At 34.3% G+C, this 16,348-nt stretch overlaps 1 protein-coding gene across 1 annotated transcript in view; it reads left to right on the top strand.

Annotated features, from left to right (window-relative positions):
* The window catches only part of CNTLN (centlein), a 196,653-nt gene that overhangs the window by 150,226 nt on the left and 30,079 nt on the right, over positions 1-16,348 (top strand). The window contains exons 20-22 of the mRNA XM_087741617.1: positions 10,389-10,553; positions 13,911-14,008; positions 15,733-15,859. Of these exons, the coding sequence (XP_087597743.1) occupies positions 10,389-10,553; positions 13,911-14,008; positions 15,733-15,859 (390 nt within the window). The remainder of the gene's footprint in view (positions 1-10,388; positions 10,554-13,910; positions 14,009-15,732; positions 15,860-16,348) is intronic.

Genomic DNA, 16,348 nt, shown 5'->3' with positions numbered 1-16,348 from the left:
TCTCACAGCATGAAGGCCACCTGCTTGTCAGCTCTACTGCTCTTCATAGTAGAACTGTTGCCAGCTTGTCAGGCATTATTTCTTGCAGAGAATTTCACAGAGGACATTTATTTTGCTACTTAGCAGTTTCAAGGCACTCTGTGAAATATTTTATCTTGTTTTGGGCACCACACATAAAATACCCATATTGGAAGAAAGGAACAAGAATTCTAAGTTTTGAACATGTTAACAACGAGAAAAGATTGAAAGCGCGTAATTAATGAAATCTGAAAAATAACAGATCAATATTAAAGACTGAAGGAGTGTAATAGACACCTTCCAATGCATAGAAGATTATTTAAAAGGGCTAGTCGTCAGTTTGTGCTTCCATCTCCTTTAAGCAGAATAATTTAATTTTTCAAGAAAGATGATTTAGATATAAGGCAAATTTTCTCTCTGAGGGCACTGAAAAACTGCAGAAGGCTGCCAGAAGAATCTTCTCTGTAGTTAAACCAAAATTTTCAGGAATAGTCTTATACTCTTTTGCACATGTGCTAAATTTAATGTATTCTTCACATCGTTACCAGTCTTGCTCTTATAGCAATTAATTTGTTTGTCCTCATTCTCAAATGGAAGGACTTTTTTTTAGGTAACTAGCACAGGAAAAATACCTTAATACTGAAGAGTTTGAACAATGGAGCTAGCAGCTAGTCTTCGCAAACTTTTACTCTTTGGACACCAGGTTCCCCTTTTCCTCCATGCAGCTTATTACTATTTGGTTTCTAGTAAGGTGTATCAATGATCAAAAAGCACGACCATAATAACAGCTCCCACATCTTGTCCTTGGGGGAATAATGTCAAAAAGAAACATATTTGGTCCTAGAGTTCTTTTGAACTCCTCCAGATTTCAGAAAGGGAATCTTCTTCACCAGTTCAGCACTGCTAGGTCTTCTGCAAAGCACCAGTTTCCTGTGTTTGACCCTATTTTCTTACCCCACACTGAGATTTCTTTGTCTAGTTTATTGCACAAAGGGAACTGGCATTTCTGTTTGAGCTTGCATCTTACTCCAGCTTTCTAATTCCCACAATCCCTTGTTTAAGCTTGTATGTTCAAAGTTAATGCTGGTGCTCTGTTGTCCTGGCTACTCCCTTTCACTACAGGAAGAAACTTCAAAAGACACATCCATAGCTAGGAGTACAAACCAGAAGAATACAGCCATTCTCTTCACATTACCAAGGAAGATGCATGAGCCTTCAGACTGCATTTGATTTTTTTTTTTTTTTGGTCTTTCTAGGCATAAAGGAATAGGAGTCAAGAATTAAGGCATCTTCAACAACAGTAGAAAAGTGTTACAACTAAGACTGCTTCTGAGACAAAAAAATGGTATCTGGGAACTACGCCTGAGATTCCTTTTTAAAAAATGCTTATCTACAGCATTCTTTCCTTGGGATTGTTGTCGTTTTTCTCTGCCTTATACTCCAGTTGTTGCAGACAATGAGTACTGGCTCATAGGATTCTTTGGCATCCCTACAGAAGTCAGACACTAATACACTCCTTGTAACCTAAGGGAGGATTTTTTTGTGGTTTTGAAGCCATGTTTGTTTGCCTGAAGTGCCTGGACCTTATGGACTCAGTTACTGCTAGAGGAGGTAGAAGAATGTTTATACTTCCTTACTAATGCTTTGTACCATCTGATTTGCTCTCCTAAAGTTTCACTGGCAATTAATGAGGTAATCATGGACTGTTCTCATAGCTTGTGTCATGTTAAGGTTTATTTTGCATCACTCCAGGCTACCTTTGATGCCTAATGTGGCAAGAACTTCAGTTTCTTTCTCAGTAATGGAGACTATATGACTAGCCATAGCATGTCTCACAAGATTCACAGGCACTGGAAAAGGATTTACTCTTTCGTGGCTGAACTGGTCTGCCTGTGCACAGTTTTCTGTTCATTCCTACATTTCAAGGTGGTCCTGTGGTCTTTAGGGTATTATGTACACCAAAGAGAAATGTGTGACTTTGTCTATACTCTTATCTCAGTGAAGCAAACAGAAGAGAATGAGGGAAGTACTAAGAGACAGTAGTTGTAGGTCTGGTTCAAGCTGAGACATTGAATTGCAGGGATTAGGCACAACTACAATGTTGTCCTCAAAATGCTCATGTATGTGAAAATAATTAATTGCCCAAATGAGTCATAATATTGATGATAATCATAATAAAGTGTATTTCATTTTGTACATTAGGCTGAAAACATGGCTTTTTTCTTCTGATGTTTTTTTCAGATATTTAATATGTAATGTAAGGAATACTTTACCCTAAACTGTTCATTTATGCCTGTAATTTTAGCAAGGGTTCCAATGATAACATAAATTACAAATTAAAGATAAGACTGCGGGGGTTCATTTACAAGAATCCAGGGATGAATTACCACTTCAATTTATACGTAATACGTTTTAGAGGTAATTTTTAAATGCAACTCGTGATTTTGAAAAATATCCCTGTCTTTGTATCCCCCCCCACAATGTCTGTCATCAGCTTCCTCATACCTCTCAGAAGTGGCTAGCAATATGCCTTTATTTTCTTATATAGAAATGTAAATAATACATTAATATTTGTACAGTATGACCTTTATTTGACTAGAAAAATTCTAGGTTTTTTACCTTTTGTTTTCAACCCTGTGTTGTGTATTTGTATTTGTATTTTCCTCCTGCTCTATGAGAACATTGAACTCTTCCAGTACTTAAATTTGTTAATACTGTTTACACTTAAAATGTTTTGTTTTTACACAGCTGTCTACATAAAAAAATAAGAAAAGCTTCTGAGGACATTTTTTCAGCTTTTGTTGATATCTGAAGCAGTTGCAAATCAGATGTTTAAATAATTGTATAAAAATAAATATAGAGCTTTCTTTATAAATCTTGTTCTTTGAATATTGCAACCCACTTCTGATAATACCTCTGATGCACATATATTTTAGTAATTTTTATCTCAAAATACTTATATCACTTCCTCAAACGTTTGTATCTTTTAGACATGTTTTCTGTAAGTTGACAGAAAATGATCTTTAACTGTTTAAAAGCTGAGATTTAAGCAAACGAAAACAATAAAAAGGAGGCCAGAGTATGGGAGATGGAACAGCTGTCCCTACAAGCACAGAATTCCTGCCCACTCATATTTGAGATGCACAATATTTCAATAGAAAATGGTTCACTCTCTAAAACAGATGGAAATGAGAAGAGGTTAAATTAATATTTCACCATTCTTTCAGCTGTTTTGTTTCTTTCTTGCTTATATACGCTTTTAAAAATAATTTTAATTTTCAAAGATATAAAGCTGTGTGCTTTGGAACTAAGTGAGTAAATCAAAAGAAAGTTTAAAAACAGTCTTTAAAATAGCATTTTCATTTTGGTTTCTCTCTATTTTATGTGAGCTATACGGAAAACAGATGGAAGCATTATTAATTTTTTCCCCCAATGAGTTTTAGTGCAGCATATTTGTATGTGTTATCTGAAACATATGAATACTTAGTATTGCTGCTGTTAAATTCGTAATGAGTTGTAGGGATTGCAAAATTCCCTGACTGGCTCTCATGCAAGTAGTTCATTTGCAGTGCTTAGATGTGTTAAGATTAAGCAGGGGGAATATGGCAAGCACTATCCCTGACCCTAGATGAAAAATTCAAATTTCTAGCTTTATGAGTTTGCCCCAACTCTCGTGTTTGGTGAAAATCAGATAAATACTGTGTAACCCTGAAAAAAATCTTGCAGTAAAACCTGGTGCTAACTATAAAAGATTGCACGGATTCCATGTCTTCTATTGAAAATTTTCTAGAAAGTACAAAGGTGTGGAGATCTTGGGGCAAATTTTATGCATCAGATGGAAGTCTTTGCTTGTATATAACAATACTTAATGTGCACAGGCATGTTAGGTATTAGAATACCCAAGTCAATTTCTATTTGTTTAAATAGCAATGGTGGGTACATGGAAACATTGATTTTGGACTTCAGCCACACTTCACAATTGGCTTGCTATAACATTCAGATATTTTCAAGTGGGACAAAGTGTTGTGAAATGTCTTTGGTTATATTTTAATTTTTAATTTAATTGTAGTAAAACTTATTTTAATGTACCATGTTGTGTCTGTGCAGATATTAATACTTCATATAAGTTAAACTATGTATGTAAGATATAGTGTAATATACTGTAATCTGAAATATTTTTCTTTATAGGAAATATTATTTTTTTAAGTTCTGTAATTTTATCCAAAAATGCTAAGGCCTTATAGGCAAGGTCCTGCACGTCTGTATATTCTGGCAGTTTGCTTCTCCACATTGGAAACTCAATTGCTACAAAAATTAAAGCACATAGTTGTGATCATATAATTGATCATAATGAAACTACTTATATAAGTAATGTTACATACACAGTTAATAGTCCTTATATTCCTTTGAAATTTGCAAGGACAGATGGAGTGCTGCATCTGCTTTAGTATGAAAGCAAGATAGTGTTCTTAGTATGTACAGAAATTAGGCATGGGATACAGCAATATTTACTCATACAGAGACATGAAAGGAAAGTGACAGAAAATGCAAGCTAAAATAGAATTGCTGCAGGTCAAAACCCTCATCTTTGAATTGGTGTTATCATTATACAGATGACATGTTTCAGAAGCATTTTCATCATATTAAAAAAATTGTTACTTATATTATTACAAAGTTTTTTTCATATTTTCCATAATTTATTTGAAAAATCATTGGTTGCACAGTGTGCAGTTCTGTAATCAGGCTTGTCTGTTGTTTATAACAGCAGATGATTTCTTGGAGAATTAGGCCCAGAATACATTATTCCAATTCATTTATACATGAGTGTTTGTGTGTTTATTTAGAATAGATATATGTGTTCTGGTCTTGATCTATGTGGTATTATTATTCTTTACAAAAAGAAAAAAAAAAACAAAACAAAAAAATTTGAAATAGACCTATCTGCTCTAATTTTATTGATTTTATTTTTGTATTATTTCACAAGATGCCGGAGCCAGATCAAATGTTGTAATACTAGGCTTTTATAAGTTGTAGAATAAATTTAGCTATAAATTAGCTATAAAATAGCTGAATTAAAATTACTAGTAAAAAATTGGTTTATGATGTGGTATACTGTAAATAGCCCTTTATAAACGATGATTACTGTGATCAATACTAGCATATGATTAAGAAGACATTCAAAGACTTTGGTAAGAGTCTTTGTTAGTATTCCCAATAATAGCTGAATTTATAATTTGTATGTGTGAAAGGGCCATTCTGTAGATAACAGTGTAAACATTGCTTTTATAAAGCTGATGAACTGCAATTGTGTTACGGTGACATTATCAATCCGACAACTGCGTTTTTGCTTTAGTAAAATACTTGAGATGAGAAATATACCTCTTATCTGCATGCTGATATCTGTATTCCTCTGCTGGGAACTAATTTAAACACTTCATGAGAGATTGACATTTTCAGTGCCTTAAACATCCTTAAAAGCTGCTTTGTTCATTGCAAGCCATATTTAGTATGACCTCATAATAATGTAGCACACCTCAAGTGTCATCCCTGTCTTTACTATGCACATTGGAGCTGTGTTCATCTATACTAGACAACTGCACTTCAAGGAAAGATTTTTTTTTCTTGATAGGCAATTAGCAGTAATTAGGAAGATTCACTTCAGTAAGATGTCAACATGAGATTGTTTAAAAAAGTTGAATGTCAGTGGCTTTAAGAGTTTTTTTTTTCCCTGACACATAGGTATGGCATATGAAACATGAAATGTTAATTTAACTTTTCTGCTTATTATTCATGCACAATATTATTTTGTCATTCAGATACTACACTGACAGAGTGCAAAGGGTGTTAAAATAGTGCTGCTAGAATAAAAAGAGGATTAATCTACCATTGGCCAATTAGCCAAAGGGTACTTAATGGTCTCTAAAGGCTACTGAAGTCTAACAACTAGCTAAAGCACTGGCAAAAAGTCCTCTATATTACCTTCATTTACTTGACATTTTGTGAAACAGAGTTAGCTGCTGATAACTGCATTTGGCTGAAAAAGAAATTATAATTGAGTGATACAGGAGATTTTACTAACATTTCAGAAGAATAAATGACAAATAACTTTTACATTTTAGAACTTCTTCTTGCTTTTGGGGGTCTTTGTTTCAACTTAGGGATAGGATATGAAGTCACCAAAGACTTCTCTTTCATATTTTGTCTTCATGTCTGGAATGCTAAGTAATCAACGACTTACAGCACTTGCCTGAAAAAAACTTTCACTGAGGATTTGGAGTTAATTTGCCTTTTGTCTATATAATCACATTAAGTATGCAGCACAGTGGCTTTTTAGTGTGGTATATATCTTCACATATTTTCAGATGGCTACATACCATCTTTATTAATATTAGCTTTTTTTTCCTGTGACTCATCAGGCAGAAGTAGGTTTTGATTCAAGAGAACAAAACAGGGTCAAGATTAGTGGGACTGACTCAATAAATTTTGCCTTGGATATTGTAAATAGGTTTACCATTATGTTATAATAACATTTGACAGAGTGTGTAAAATCATAAATACCTAACCATGTGCCTAAAAATACATTTTGAAAAGTTCTTTCATGGTTTATGTGTGCAACAACTACTGCTTATCTTGTATATTTTTCATGATCAAGCTAAAGCTGTGAGAAAATACCATTCTGTTTAAAAACTTCAGATGACCAGAGTTAGATTTTAAAATAGAACTTCGTACAGGAGCTATGCATATAGCAAATTTATTTTATTACCTGCTGTAGCAAGGTTTTGTAGAGAAAAGAAAAAGGAATATGTTGACTTCAGGTTTCTTACGATGTCTCTATGTTGTAATGTTTTTGTCTGCCAGGATTTTAGGATGGGAAGCTTCATAGCAAATATGATTTTTACACGACTGAGGATATTTAGATTGGTTAAAGTTGGATTACAAAATCAATAGTAGAATAAGGTTACGTTATTGCTTAAAAAGGGTTTCAAGAGTACCTGATTTACATCCTATTTTATAATTTTGCCTAGAAGTGCATTCTATATAATATATTCTGCAAATATAAATGTATGGGATCATGTACAGCAGTGGCAGTGCAACAGCAGCCACCACCAACAGAAATGTCATTTTTCGTACATGCCAGTTGCAGTGGGAGGGTGACTGCTGTAAACTGAGCTAGAAGCTCCTCACAGGGTTGTGATGCCAAGGACCAATAGGCCATTTCAAGAGCTTCCTACATTAATCCATTGGGCCTTCCATGTAGCTGTCTTTCTGAACAGAGGGCTTAGATAAAAAGCCTTGCTGAGTCACTGAAGTTTTACATTGACTACATAGAAACTGAGATTTCATCACTTAGCCCTTTGTGTACTGCAGAACAGAGTGTCACGAGTATACCAGGAGCAAGGAGATTAAGATAGATGGATGTTAAAATATTGAATCTATAAACATCTGTTAAGCCAAAACACTCTGGAGGAGGTGCAGCAGACAAAGGCCGCTACATCGTGGAGGATCAGCGGTAGCCTGCCTTTACCAACATCTGGTCTAGCTGGTATTTAAGATTTTACCTTTCATCCTGGTGACCTCTTCCCCTGGAGTAAATCCTTTTTACTCTGTCACTCAGGATTTGCGTGAATGGTAGCACAGACACAACCCCCACGCCCCCACCCCGTGTCAAAAAAAGAAAAAAGAACAAAAGACTTGCATAAAACTTAGCGAGTCGTGAGGGACAGCAGGGCAATGAACTTGATTCTTAAGTAAATGCAAGGAATATCTTTTAGGCATAAATACCTTGCCGGGACAGGGGGGCGGTTTTTCACATCCCACATAGATTTAAGTAGAATTCTCACATTCCCTTTCAATATATTACAAATAGAAGAATAATGCAGTATAATTACCAACCCAGTAACACCATTTACATTGTCTCCAGAGCTGTTAAGAGACAGCCTTCATGATATCTCTGACTGCAAGTGCGTGTATGTCTTTGTCTGCTTTTGCAAGTTGAGGGGGAACGTGTTTGTCTTGTATATCATATACTACTCTCACTTCATCCCCCTAGTTCTGGTGCTGTTTCTGAATTTATGTACATTCATATTTTAAATATTTTTTTCTACCTCCACTCTGAAGTAAATTCTATAACCAACATAGCACTGTCCTGTTTGGCAGCTGTCTCATGAAAGCCCTTTCTTTTTCAATATATTTGCTGTCATTTTGTGGAATGTGGCCACTGCAATCATGGCGTTTTAGACCAGATGCATTTTGGCAGCAGCAGTAGTCTAAGTAACTTCTGAGAGTCACGAGCTATCTTAGGCAGATATGGGCACATTTCTAATTTTAATCAGAGATATTGATCTAGCTATGGGGTTTTTTTTGCTTTTCTTTTTATGAATAATTTATTATAGAGACACTGAATCATGAAATTCTGCATGTAGAAATATTGGCTATACTGGACAAATTAACCTATTCCTTATATCTTTCTATACTGTATCTTTCTGTACTATTACTGTTTTTGCTTATTAAAGTAGCCTTCATTTTTTCTTTTACTCAGACTGTATTAATTGTGAGAATAATATATCAGATTAAGGAATAGCCAATTAGAAAATACATTAACACTGTTTATCTCGTGTTCAATAATGACACCAGATGCAGAAGAGAATGGACAGATTAACTCCTTTACTAAGAACAGTACTTACCTCAGATAAATACGTAAACTGTCCATTGGCTTTAATAAATGCACGTGAGTGTGAAATACTGTTAGAGTTTTAACTTTGAATACAGGATGCATTTTCTTGTACCTATGATATTTTTTTAAGCTAATGCAAAATCTACAAGCATTCTCATGTCATTCATAATGGGAATAAACATGACGATAAGTAGTTTTTCCTGTATTTGGATATACATGTGATCTTCAGATAATCAGTATGGAAGTGCATGTGTATGTAAACACATGTATGTAAAAAGTTTTTTCTAATAACATGGAACAGTATAAAATCTATTTTTGAGTTAAATAATAAAATACATGGAAACAGAGCACTATCTTTAATCCTCTCACCCATGTTTTTTTGTGTACCAGCATATAATCGGGCACACATTTAGTTATTTCAAGCTGTAGTATCTTCTTCAGTTTCTTATCAGGATCCTTCAGAAAGGAATTTTTTTTGCCCTTTGAGAGATTTCAATACCATTTTGTATAGTTGTTCCTTATGTTAAACTACTGTATTACGATCTTCTTTGGAATAATAAAATAGTACTGTAGTTACCCTCTTAAGGAGCAGAGAGTTGTTAGGCCATTGGTGGCTTTCGGCTGACTATAGATTTGTGAAAGTTAACCACTAGCATGAAGGTTATTTCAGTTCCCTTTTTGCAGAACAACATTCAATATTATTTAAATTAAAACAAATATTTTATTTGAAAGATTACCTCTGTAAGGAGTACTGTGAAATATATATTGTTACAAAGATTGAATAAGTCTTGTCAGTTGTCAATCAAGTGCAACAAGACTGAGAGTTTGTTTGCATGTTATTTATTTGAACTAAATCCCTAACAAGCCTTGTCTGCTAATTGGACTTAGCATTTATGTTGCTAAATGAGAAGCGTTTTGGCTGCAATATAGGGTGGTAAGACCTACCCAGTGGAATAAACAACTAACATCTGTTATCCTGTCCTGCTCCAGCTTGGCTTTTACCACTTAAGTACCTCAGCCCTAGAGTCAAGGTTATGGAATATGTGGTTCTCTGGCTATGGTGCATATATGTGAAAGGGAAGTAATAACACAACATGAGTAAAGACCAGCCAACCAGAAGACATTTAGTGCAGCTGGTCCACTTTGCTTTAACCTCTACAAGCCCTACAAATATCAAAACAAAAGCCAAGAGAAGGGTGTATGTTTTATAGCAGTTGTCAACACAGCAATTCAAGTGAGCTTACAGTGGTCACCATTAGAACAGATTTGACATTTAACCACCTTTAATACGCATTGGTGTCTGAGACACCTTGGTATTTCTTCATGCTCTATGTAGAAATAATTGCTGAATCCCAGAGAGGGTCTAGGTAAACAGGTTTCAACAGTAGCTACTGTTAGAGTTTAGTATGATAATTTTTTGCCTGTCATGGTAAAAATAGCAATGTGTGCAGTCAAAATTGAATTAGCTTGCCTTTTAAAAAAATTGCTTGTTTTTAATGTTAGTTGACTTCTCTTTCCTGCCGGATTTGATCTTTGCATGGACTAGAGAATTCAGCCAACAACTATGCAATATAATTGCAGATAATATATATTGTTTCATTCCTCTTGAATTCTGAACCAGAGAAGCATCATCATATGATCAAGCAGAAATATTTTTAGGATGCAATTATGACTGTTTCTTCTGTTTGCAAAACAGGTGTTGACCTCCAACCTGGCCAAGTGGCAACAGGAGAAGGAAGATTTACAAGGAAAATTGAAGTTGAGAGAACATCTGTCTCAAACTGCTGGCAAGAGTGAAGCCACACCAGCTCCTTCAAAGAACATTGATTTAGAGATGAAACAGCTGCAGTGCAAACTAAAGGTGACAGAACAGATTATCTAGTGCTGAGGATAATTTGCATGAACAGTATTTCATAACTGGGTCAAGCAGATATATGTATACTCACATAAACGTATCATTTATATATCTTAGCCAATGATTAGCAACTTAGGTGTTAGATAACCTTTGATGTTAAGTAGAAATGTAGTCATAAGCAGCAGAATTAAAAGTTATAATTAAAACAATTTTTGCAGATCAAGTAGGCCAGGGAGGGAGGCTTGCTGGGTTTTCACACAATGATTAAACGCATCTTGTTGGAAAGTGCTGTGGAATTACTTCAATGAGAATTGTGTTCATTTTTTGTTTCCTTTAAGAAGGAGGTAAGCAATAGCTATCTGTGAAAGGGGAGCAGAGGATTTGGGCTGATGGGACAGCTCATGGAATGTAACAGTGTTATGTTACCTATATGTCACTACTATTCTTGTCTCCAAAGAGACATCATTCCTTTTGTATTTGTATTTTTGTAGATTAGCTGGTAGGAAAATACTAACTTGTTGATGATTTCATTTTTCAGTCTTCAGTGATTCTGTTATATGTGGATGATGTAGATGCTGGACTGTGTTGATCTGAGAGGTTTCTCAGCAGGTGGCCTGGCTCGAACATATTAATTCTTCCTCTCTGCTCACTGCAGGAAATATATGTGCAACAGAATGTCTTAAAGTTGGTTTTTTCCATCATTTTATGTTTAATATTTGAGGAAAGAGAAAAGGTCAAAATGGTACAGCTTCTTGCTGCTAGAAGAAACGGCACACTAGCAAGCCGGGTGCCAAAGGATCAACTGGAACAAAAGGCCATGTTACATGAGCGATAGAGCTGGCTCTGGCTCTGAGTACTGGATTAGCTGTGCTAGTGCACGAGATGTGGGTAGTGCTCAGACCTCTTAGCTGTTGATGGTAATCAGGGTATTACAGATCTTGGCTATAGCACACTGGATGCGTAACATCTGAATTCAGGGATTAGTAAAGGTAGGTCACATTGATAAAGAGATGAGGGCAGGAGGGAATAGCCATGAAAAGGCACATGACTTGATCTACTTTAATTATGAGAAAGAGATCTTGAAACCATACATGCTGACTTCTTGAGTGTTGATTTTAGATTTGGGTTTGACTTACCTGCTTCTGTTGCTGGTGAGTGGTAATTTCTGTTAATTAGGGTTGTTCCTTTTAGATGAGTGTCCTCATTATCCAGAAAGCTAGTAGTCAATTGCTCTATGAAAGCAAGAAAAATAAAAAATGAGGATTTTTCTTTTTTTTTGTAAAATAGTCTAAGGGTAACACTCATGCTAGAATCCTACTTTATTTGTCTGCCAAATGTGAACTGCAAAATATATTGCTGAAAAAATGAAAGGGGTTTTATTTTGTTTCTGCATCAGAGGAAACATTTAGCAAGCATATATAAATCTGATGTCAAAAATACTAACATGACTTTTAATTCCTTCTTAAAGATGTATTACATTTTTAATGTAAAAAATGAACCATATATGCAAAACTACATTTAGAATAAACATAGTCTGTGACCCCAAGTCCAGATTAGTAAAGTAAATTCACCGGTTGCTGAACTGGATGAGATTTTTGACTATAAGGGCCTCAAAAACGACTGAAGTTACTAAAATTCTTAGCCTTATTTTGATCTTGTAATTTTTCTAAAATTTAAGTTCTGCCAGTCATTTTTAGCAGAAGAAATTGGCAAAAGTTGCCAACTATTGTTCCAGGCTATCTAGCATACTTAAAAAGGAGATACAAAGTTATTCTCCTAAATGTCTGAATGTGGAAGCGGCAACAGCTTTCCTTATAGCTCAAAATCTCAAAGTACCTGGTTTTGTTGGTTCATTTTTTTTTCTCAGAGCTATCTTTGCAGTGTTTGTTTATGTTATATATAATGACTCCTTGTATCTTTGCCAATAGGAAGAAATGTGTTAGGTGTGGGTAGTGAGTCTGGAAGCAAAATACCATAAGCATATGTCTTTGCCTCTGAGCATGTGCAGAGGCCCACCTAAGTATTCAAGTTCGTATCTGGTGTGTAAACCATGTAACTGGGTGGTGTGCTTCACGCTAATGAAGCTCAAGCTCAACAAACAGGTCTCAGGAAACTCAGGAATATTCTGCTAGCATACATCATTTTAACAATTTTCCGGTTATACCTCACATTATAATAATAGTAAATAGACTAGACAAGTTATTAAGAACAATATTTTACATCTAACTATGCACACAAGAATATATACTCCCCTTGAGGTGCACAGAGTTATGTACAATACTCCTATTAATGTTAATAGGCATTACAAGTCTGCACTGAGCAGAGAAATTCTCCTGAAGTATTTTTGTTTACAGCATGTCTGATCTGTTCACTTATTGTTTATACATACTGAGTAAAAAGCTTTTACACTTTTTACTCAGTAAAAAGTAAAAGCTTTTATTAACCCTGAATGCATATATGCACACGTATGTGTTGCGGGTACACTTAACACATATGTATCTTTTGGCAACACCTTTTAGAGTTCTGAAATCTCTAGATGTGGTATATTTGAGCTGCCATTTTCAGCAATGGAATTCAATGCATGTGCTCAGAATGCTAAGATGGCTACTTAGTTAAATTTCATGTTTTTATTTCTGTAGAGTGATTCAGTTGGTCCGTAGATTGTCTGTGTGTTTGCGTGGAGGAATTGAGGCTTTTTTTTACTTCCTACTGTGTACAATGAGGTAAAGGCCAACAACTGTGTAATTGTCCTTCACTGGAATTACACATGCCTGAAAGTTAGGATCGTACCTTTTTGTTACTGAAATGTAGGATTTGTTTTAGTATGGCCAAATGGAAATGTCCTTGTCTTGTGCTCTGAGTTTCAACAGGCACAAAAACAACTGCTCTTGTAGATTGTGTTGTATTTCTAAATGCACAAGATGAAAGGGATTATTGAAAATTGTTGCTCTACAGATGTAGGCCCCTTGTGCTGTGGAACTATACCATTCAAGGATGTAGTTCAAATGAAGATCTGATTTTATTTCTCTTCTTTTCTGTTACCTTTTCAGCTGACTGTGCTATTCAAGAGAAAACGTGGTCCTGATAGGTGCACTGGGCTTGCAGGTGCCCTGGGGAACATCTATTAATCACACATTATTAGAGCAATTAAAAAGTACTGGTTTTGATCATATTTTCCAAGGAATGTACTTTTGCTTAAGTGTAGCTAGAAAGTAAGAATGCTTCTTTTGTACCAATTAATGTTTAAGAACACTCATAAAATATGTAGAAGTTTAGACAGCCCATTATTTCAAACAAATTTGCTTTGTTGACTGTGATAGTATTCAGTCTGCTTTATTTGTATTTTAATATTTTTCAATATAGAATTCGAATAATGAAATCACTAAGCAATCAACCACCATTAAGTCACTAAAAAATGAAGTCCAGGAAAAAGAAGAACGTATTCGGGAGCTACAAGCAAAGTATGTTCACTCTTCTATCCATTGTGTTTGGTGCCACCCAGTGGCATCCGTATAATTGTTACAACATTAACCATTCTTAAATAGATTTTTAAGAGAATGTTTTATTCTTGTTTTTACTGCAGTCTTGCAGACTGTTACGAGTGGGTTTTTTAGAAACTGGAGCAGTACATGCTAAAATTGCATTTTGTTTAAACTGATGAGTGATTAGCTATGTACAGTATCTGAATTGCAATAAGAATACCCAGACCCTAGAGTAGACTATTTTATCCTTGATGTAAATCTAAATGAATTCCTCAGCACTGTTAAACACAGTCCTTCAAATACAGTAATTCTTTGCCTAGGGGCTAAGAGACATGTCAAGGTTCAGATGCTTAAACAAGATTAAATATCCACTCTTATATTCATAAAAAGTTCAAAAGGACAGTTGTATTTGTTTCTATTTGAATTGATTAAGGTTTACTACTCATTTTAAAATTCAGATGTATTGTTTTGAAGTATGCAATTGAGATTTTTATTCTGCCTACTTTAACTGATATAATACTGTTCTTCGATTATGTTACTATATAAACATAACCTATTAGTATATCTGTGAATTTCTTGTCTGTCTCATAGTTTAACTCCTCTAACCATTCTAATTCTTTTATTTGTAGAAAGAATGCGGTTTATTTATCTGAAATTAATTAATTTAAAAAATAGAGAACTCTTAAAATTCTTAAATTGTGTCCATTTTATATTTTCTGTTTCAAAATAAAACTGAATTATTCCACCATAAGATTTAAATTTAAAATAGAGTTACTGGTTATCATGCTTCCTTTATAAAATAGATACCATTTTTTCATAACTGTAAGATATAATCACGAGAATAACATTAATAGTATAAATGTGAATTAGATGCAAGAAATTTTAAGATGCACTGTTTTCCTGGTTTTTTAAATATAGTATTGACATGGTATCAACAATGTTTTATTCCTGAACATATTACCATTATTCATTTTGCTTTCATTAAAAAAAAAATCCAGAAGTCTGAATATATTCAGGTATTGCTTATGTTTATATTTAAAACACTAATTTGTGTCATAAGGGTGGAGGAATTGTATAAGGCATGATTTTCTCACTGAACAGAGATTACATTGTAGTACATGAGAGTTTCTTTTTTTGAGAAGTTTCTGAAAAATGCTGATGTTATTTCTAGGGTTTGCAGTTTTTAAGAATAATTACCTTATCTGACATATTATAGGGATAGAGAGTTTTCATGTATTTCTGTGTATTACTCAGTTGGATGAAAGGAGACTTCCCCCTTTCACTTTCTTTTAAAAATAATTTTGTACAAAATACTGTTTGAATGATACTTGATTCAGACATCAAAGAAATTTAGTTAATTAAATCTTGTGTTTTCAACAGGTTTTTTACCTTTTTTTGATAATAGCTTAAGAAGAATTATTATGATTTCAGATCAGACAAGTTAGAGCATAAACCACAGCAAAAAGCAAGTCACAAATAAACTGCATCTTTAGAAATAGGTCTGTTTAATAAGAGACTTGAAACTGGTTTTAATGGTTAAGAATAAGGTAAATTGCAAGAATTGCATCAGCTTTTATTTAAAAAAATATTCTAAAGTTACAGGAATGATCATTTCTCTACTGCATTTATTTAGTTGTATAAAATAGTTGCATATTAACAATGTTTTCTAACAGTGAGATGTAGTGTGACTTCTTCCCTTCTAGGATTTCTCGATTGGAGAGAGACCTTAATATGAAAAGACATTTGATAGAAGACTTAAAGTCTCGTCTAAAAGCAAATCAAGAAAATGAGAAAACCTCTAATGAAACATTAGAAAGTCTTGAGAGAAAGGTACTTCTTTCTTGCTGTTGATAGTTTCAGGAAAAGCAAAAGCTGGTGGATTTACAGATGCTGTTTTAACATGCTATACATACTAAATCAATATATTGCTTTAAGCAAACAACATACAGTTAATTCAAGGGTGTAATTCCCTCCACTATAATTTGTATTAAATCAGTGTATGGTGATAACTTGGATGGATTCAGCATAATTTAATGTATGTTCATAGGAAGTGTAATTAAATATTAAAGTATTTAGAACACTTACTTGCAAGAATATGCTCTAAGTAGCAAGATTTAGTTTTATGCACTGTAAGTGCATAAAATACAGTAGACCTGAAACAAGGGTGATTTTACATGACATATGCTAATGAAGTCCATGCACCTCTCCTGGCTCTAGTAGTTAAATGCTTTAATATGTTAATATGTTGTCTACTGCAATGTTATGAATGATTCACAGTTCTTAGTGTAATGTAATTCTGTCTGTGTAGGTAGAGCTTAA

The sequence above is a fragment of the Nipponia nippon genome, unplaced genomic scaffold, assembly GCF_047370975.1.
Source record: "Nipponia nippon isolate SJK-2023a ecotype South Korea unplaced genomic scaffold, ASM4737097v1 scaffold_8, whole genome shotgun sequence".
In the NCBI taxonomy this organism is placed as follows: domain Eukaryota; kingdom Metazoa; phylum Chordata; class Aves; order Pelecaniformes; family Threskiornithidae; genus Nipponia; species Nipponia nippon.
Note: the sequence above shows the minus strand (reverse complement) of the source record. Positions and strands in the feature narration are given on the sequence as shown.